Source organism: Polyodon spathula, chromosome 2 (genome assembly GCF_017654505.1).
Source record: "Polyodon spathula isolate WHYD16114869_AA chromosome 2, ASM1765450v1, whole genome shotgun sequence".
NCBI lineage: Eukaryota > Metazoa > Chordata > Actinopteri > Acipenseriformes > Polyodontidae > Polyodon > Polyodon spathula.
The window spans coordinates 26,401,153-26,408,039 of record NC_054535.1 but is presented as its reverse complement, the minus strand read 5'-3'; the positions used below and the strand labels follow the sequence as shown (position 1 = coordinate 26,408,039).

Sequence of the window (6,887 nt, the reverse complement as noted above, 5' to 3'; positions counted from 1 at the left end):
TAAACTGGTATTTAATAACTTATTGATGCACTTAACATTTAATAAGAGTACTTCTGAAAAGTACTGTACAATTCTGTTGAATAAAAAATGGAAACATAATATGTTATATACCTCAAGTAGGATTGAATGCATGTATATTAAATGTGCTGAATTTTTATTCTGTTATTTTAAAACGTGAAGTGTCATACTTGACAAATTGAATAATACAAATTAAAACATGAATACATATTTCATTGTCTCTCATTTTTATCTTGTGACATAAATATCAATTTGGACAATAATAGCATAGATTTTCTTTCTAGTGGTTCAATCAACTAAGTGTTTATTACTATATAGTTTTTGTGTTACTGTATTATATATCTTTAACCTAATGCTTCTTAGACCGTTCCCACTTTTCTATTTAGATGTAGCTTTTCAGTTCTCTGCCCATTAGTAACTAAAATAATAAATTATTCCTTGAGTTCTGGAGTTGTGTCTTCACATTTTAAATTAGCTGTTGTCAAACCCTTTCTAAAAAAACTGAATGTAGATTGCAAAATTCTATGTGATTACAGGCCTATTTCTAATCTGCCCTTTTGGTAACATTTTTGGAGCGTGTGGTACCTTTTCAATTGCATATTCATTGCCTGAAAAATTAACTTTACTCACCTTTTCAGTCAGACTTCATACTGTTTCACAGTACAGAAACAGTTGTTAATTGTGTTAATTGTGAATGCAGGTGCATTATCCATCCTGGTTCTTTCAGACTTTAGTGCTGCGTTTGTTACTGTTAACCATGATATTCTTAACCGTTTGCTGGTATTTCTGGCACTGCTCTTAGTTGGTTCAGGTCCTATCTGTCTGACAGAAAGCAATTTGTGACAGTGGGAGGTTTCAAGTCCAATACTTCTCTGGTTTCCTCTGGTGTCTTTCAGGGCTCTATATTGGGGCCTCTTATTTAGCATTTATATGCTACCACTTGGCCAGATAATTCGTCGTCATGGCGTCACTTTTCATTCTTATGCTGATGATACTCAAATTTGTCTGCGGACTAAATCTGACACTGATTTCATTGTCTCTGTACTTTCAAATTGATTTTCCTAATTTTTATACTTTTTAAATTGTAATGTCTGCTTTGTCTTTTATTGAACTGTACCATGCTTTGTGATGTTTGTACGCGAAAGGTAATGCATTCCTGCTTTTTCTGTCATTGATGCTATTGCTCTTTTTAGTTGATAGTATAATACATATGAAAAAAAACTTTGAAATTACTCTTCTTTCAGTGGAATAATGTACTTCGCACAGCCAGGAATCAATGTTATTTTTTTGTTTTATTGTGTATTTATTAAAAGGAGAAAAATCCACTATATTATTTAGCAGTTAAGTTTTCAATTTGGCCTAAACATTTTAGCTTGGTTTCTCATTTGACATTGTGTTACTGAATCCTTACAAAAAGCTTTACAGAATCCAAATTAATTTGGGCCAGGTGGTGTTTGTAAAATCATTGATTAGATAACCAAATTATTACCAGCACTATAACATTGAAATATGATCTTCCAATCAATAAACTGCTAAACAGTACAGTTTAAATATATTGTTTTACATTTTCTCAGGGGAGAATAGCATTAAATACCACATGATTAATTGCCAGAGCGCTGTCTGCAAGGTGATTGTAAATCTGCAGTTTGGACAATCAAGATTTTACAGTACAATACAAACCATACTTTATCTTGAATAGTGGTAGTTAGAAATGGTTGCATCTGCTTGCTAGAGTGTCTTGTTTCATTTTATCATCCTTGAACACATGCTAAAATAGGTTAGGTAAGTTTGTTTTTGTCCCTAAAAAAAACTTGATCTAAACTATTACAGAAATGATGAAGTGGCTGCATATTCAAGACTTCATATACTGTACTTGCATTTAGGTAAAGATAATAAAGTGTAAATGTTTTGCTTAATATTTTACTTAAGCACTTATATAATTCATGCGACAGTAAAGGTTGCAACTGTACCTTTTGTCGTCAGCAAACAATTTTAAAATACAAACTATATGGTTAGATTAAAATAAAACTTTTGAGGCTACAACTTGTATAAAATAACTCATTGATATGACAAAAAGTGTTTCATTATCATGTCTTTATCAGGCATCTTTTTTTGTAAGCCATTCGATCTGAAAATAAATATAAAAACAATAATACAAACAAAAAAGGATGTTTTCAGTTTTATTTCTAGTGAAAAATATATACACACCTGAAAATACACCAATCTAATAATTCCAAGTTAAAATACATAAAAGTAAAAAAGCAGATAGACAGACCTGGTTGGAAAACTATAGATAAATACTGTACATTCACTGACTCTTAAAAAGAAATTAACAGCCTGTGAATGTGTAAAGGTAATATAAAATAAGTATTATGGTCAAAACATATGAAATGCAATGAATGGAGATCAAGTTATAATTCCTACCAGACAAAAATGCTCACAAAACTAAACTGATAATAACTCACATCATGGTACTTTTAAGTTACCACTCCATTATTAGTTTGCGTGTTACTATGTTACTATATCTTTAATCTAAATACGCCTTCATTCAGAACAAAGAAGGCAAACAATAAAACAATGTGAAAAATAAATCATTCCAGCACTGCAGCAATAAAATAAATAAAAAAAATATAAAATTAAAAAATTAAAAAACTGCCAAATAAGCTCATCAGTGTTGAAGGAAATTGAAACATTAAAAGTTTATGTCTGCATAATGCCTCACTATGAATATTTAAACCCTTCTCTTCCCTCATTATTATTAAATTGAGTGCATGTAAAATTGAAAAGAAAAAACTATGCAAGTCAGATAACGCATTTCAGATTGGTAGCTATGCTACATGCAGTTGTATGTGAAACACAAAAAATTCTGCTGCAAAGTCTGGGAATATATAGGTTCTGCAGGAGTCTACAAAATAAAACAGACACACAAAGACCTATGCAATCACAAAGGAATCAGAACGTGTCACTGTCCACAGGAAATCCTTTTGGTTGTAGAGATTAGCTGTGTTCATTTGCTCAGCTTTATAGTTTCAGATTCCACCAAGAATGCGGAGAACTTCCTGGAACATCTAGCAGGAGAAGAATAAATTCAATTTAATTCATGTTTAGCGCTGGGATTTTCAAAATCCCCAACATCTTGCCTGTAAAGTGACAATAGTTAATACAGTACACTCCTCAAATCCCACACCATGAGCACACTGATTGATGCTAATAAATACAGTTCCATTTTCACTCATTTTATTACCGAGCTAAAAAAGCAACAATTCCACATACAGTAGGTGCCATATCCATCTATCTCAAGACAGACTGAACTGTATTAAATAACAGTTGAACATGTTAAACTAGCACAAAAATGATACCTAAATGTACTTACATGGATATTTATAAAGAGGAATGACAAAGCAATGAAAAGTTTCTTGTCCTGGCCATCGTATCGCCAGCAGTGAATGACTTGACCTGAAAGGGGGGGAAAAAAAAAACTTCAAATATTAAACAGATTTTCAAATTAACCCCTCCCCCAAGTCACTGATTGTGCAAAACAAAATAATTTCACAACGCTTACCTGTTGTACATTTCAAATGACTAACATAGTCTTAAAGGTGCAGTTTTGAAAGAAACACACATTACATCAAACACGTCTTTTCATTATAAAACCTGACATTTGGTACTACACTAGGTTAAAGAAATATCTGTTTACAAGCCATGCTTTCAGGTAGTGTAACATTTCCTTGGTCATTTCACCTGCAGAACAAAATGGTCTTCTTTCCCGTCATTAACCAACTAGTTGCTCCCCTCTATTGAGTAACATGCTTTAACCCTGAAGACACTGCTAAGAAGTGAGGCAGTATCAGACATCCTGAGAGTAATGCATGGGATAGAACCGGAAATCATGATTTAAAAAAAAAAAAAAAACATTATTTCTTCAACATATGCCTCTTTTTCTCCAAAACTGCACACTGCACTTGAGTAACAAATGAATCAAATATAAGTGCATAACAAGTATGGTTTTTGAAATGATTTAACATCTAATTTCAGTAATTAGGTTCGTACCATGTTCCCTCTGCAAGCATCCTCCGGATTTATCTCCAATGAAAAAGGATCCCTCCTCAAAGCTGATTTGGTCATACTTTTCCATGTTCACTAACAGATTGCTTGTGACCAGCTGGTATAGTGTGCTTCCATTTGGTTTCCAGCACTCTGACTGATACACACCTCTGTTTGCATAAATTGATACAAATGAACTTCCTGAAAAAAAGACAGCCAGTCAATTTAAAGGGGTAACAATCAAAACATACATCACTTCTTAACTCTTACTCTGCAACCCTTTTTCTCCCCACCCCACCCCACCCCCACCTGTGTAGAAGAACAACATTAAACATCAGCCAGTGGGCAATGTGCAACACACACATATACACAATCCTACTGGAATGACCCAATAGACTACTGTAAGTCATTATGGACACTTTCATTTAGGGGATGTGACATGTTTTGTGACATTATATTAGGCATCTGCCAGAGCAGGGGCTTTCACAGCAATGACATTTGAAGAAAGTGTGATCATTCATCTCAAACACACAGACACCATTGCAGTGCAGCAGCAACTCAAAATCACAACGACTCTGTGGATTTGCTAGCCGTGGCTCTGATTTGGAACAATTAATCCTTCAAACCACAGCTGCATACTAAAATAAATTATGCACATTAAACAACACAAACAATACCGATCTCCCTGTACTGGTAAATCATTCTTTAATTTTAAAACCCTACTATACCCAGAGAGTCCCATGTGCAGCAGAACTGGACGACTTTAGTGTTGTACAAGTTTACAGTAATGCACAATTTTAAGTGGACCTCTGCTTTATAAGTCCATAGTAAATGATCTGAAGGACATCTGAGGGACAATGTCAGTTAATGTAAACAAGACAGGTATTGTATGTTGAGTATCATAGATTCAAGTCTTCATGGCGGCTAGAAAACATTTTCACGAACAATTTAGAGATATTTTAACCCCTCCCCCCCAAAAAAAAGTACTCACTGCGTAAGCTGACAGTTTCTTGAGCTATAGTTCTTTTTTCGTTTCTATTTGCTTCACAGGAGCATCCAGTGATGTCATTTGTAGTGCACGTTCGCTTTCTTTTAGATGGCATGTCAGAAAGTTGGATATTTGAGTCTCTATCCCAAACTGAGAGATGTGTCCCATTTCCACTTGACAAAAACCCGTTTTCAACTTCCATAGTGTTAACCGGAGACTTGTAGAGGACGTTTTTTTTTTTTTTCCTTTGAACTTTTTCTGAAAAAAAAAAAAAAAAAAAAAGTTTGCATATTTAAGATTTGGTCAAAATTATATAAGATTCACATTCATAGCCCACCCATCCAAAAAAAAAAAAAACCCAAAAAATACAAAAAAAAAAAAAAAAAAAAAAAAAAAAACGAATAACCCAACTACTAAATAAATAAATAAATAAAACAAACATTTATTTTGGTTTGGGTGTGTGTTGAACTGTGTGCACATATATTCATTAAATCTAATACAATTTTAATGACTGATGTACTGATTTTCATTTAAAAGCTAATAAAAGATAACGGTTATAACTGCACTATTGCTGTGAAACTTTATTGTTATTCATTGCCGTACTTTCGTGCCCCGCTCGACTCCAACAATTCGACAGTAACTTCCGATCTATAATTCAGTTCTGTATCAATTTCTGAAAGAGAACAACAAAACCGAGCTTACAAACAGGACCAGAGGTTGTGCACGATTTAGCTTGCCTTAACAAAAGAAGAAATCACACTGGAGCTTGTAGACAAGTCATTTGTCCTAAGATATGACTACAAACCAACGCATAACAATTAATGTGCTTTATGTGTTTATATTTTAATAACTACAGTTACATCAGTTTAAAATTATGTATTTATGACAGGCGATTACTAGAACAGCCAAACGGCTTCTGGAGGTCCTGGGGGCATTTGTGTGGGATAATATGAAAAAGCTGGCGGGAGGGACAAGGTTTGAATTGCAGTCGGCTGAAACTTCATTTTTTGCTTTCCATGTGGTATATAATTAGAAAAATCCCCGCGAGAGAAATCACTGAGAAACACGAACAATTCTGCAGGGGCAGCGTCTGTAAAAAGTGGTGAAGGTTCTAAAATCAGTGTTGTGCCAAATAGTGTCTCTGTGGTTTAAAGGTTAGACTCTAGACGATATTGCCCTCTCACAGGTTAATTCCCATGATTCGTGTAGAAATTTAAAATGGGGGGTAGGCTATATTTTTTTATCATGGAAAACTGTGACATGTTTTCACACGTACTTCATTTGTGTGACCTTTTATTTGTTCTGTTTAACAAACTGATTGAGACCATAGGTGTCTAACCCATGGGGCACAGGGGAGGCAGACTATATATTTTGCCGTTCTACTTTTTTTGCTCAGTGTATACACACTGTTATTGTATGTTTTGTTACGGGTTTGCCTTTAAACGGTTTAAAAGGTATTACAATAAAAAGAAAGTCATTCAGAAGACGCCAGAAGTCAGAACTACAATAAAACACACCCTACACAAACATTGCTTGGTTTGACCCATAATCTGCGCTGCACTTGTTTACAACAGCTAACGTTAGCGGCGGTGTGACTGCAACAGAAGTGCTGGCCAAAACAAGACGATTAATTAAATGTAGGTTAGGTAGTTGTTAGTTTAGTTTATTTTTATTCTCTAGTTATGAAACTATGTGCATTGAAAAAAGGCACGAGAGAACTAGACGGTTATTTTATTTTATTTTTAATTTATTTAAAGGAAACTGCTGTGTTTCTGAAAGGTGGATCCACCCCCAAAATATACGCAATGAGGATCTCTATAAAGGGCCCTTGGCTAAT

The 6,887-nt window shown here is 34.2% G+C and overlaps 1 protein-coding gene across 1 annotated transcript; it reads right to left on the bottom strand.

The window, feature by feature from the left end:
- Positions 1–2,811: 2,811 nt before the first annotated feature.
- si:dkey-109l4.3 (uncharacterized protein LOC559137 homolog) lies at positions 2,812–5,735 on the bottom strand. The gene is made up of 5 exons (XM_041272022.1): positions 5,654–5,735; positions 5,054–5,308; positions 4,069–4,263; positions 3,392–3,474; positions 2,812–3,086 (listed from the first exon to the last, which is right to left on the bottom strand). The coding sequence occupies exons 2-5, from the start codon at positions 5,250–5,252 to the stop codon at positions 3,048–3,050; spliced, it is 516 nt and encodes a 171-aa protein (XP_041127956.1). The 5' UTR covers positions 5,253–5,308; positions 5,654–5,735; the 3' UTR covers positions 2,812–3,047.
- Between the last annotated feature and the right edge of the window lie 1,152 nt (positions 5,736–6,887).

What these genes read in the sequence shown, in the direction of transcription:
- si:dkey-109l4.3 (XM_041272022.1), bottom strand. Translation starts at nt 5,252, where the DNA reads ATGGAAGTTGAAAACGGGTTTTTGTCAAGTGGAAATGGGACACATCTC. An exon ending in ATGCTTGCAGAGGGAACATG is followed by an intron (nt 3,475 to 4,068) that starts GTACGAACCTAA and finishes CCCCCCTTTCAG; the next exon opens with GTCAAGTCATTCACTGCTGG. An exon ending in TCCTCTTTATAAATATCCAT is followed by an intron (nt 3,087 to 3,391) that starts GTAAGTACATTT and finishes TTCTCCTGCTAG; the next exon opens with ATGTTCCAGGAAGTTCTCCG.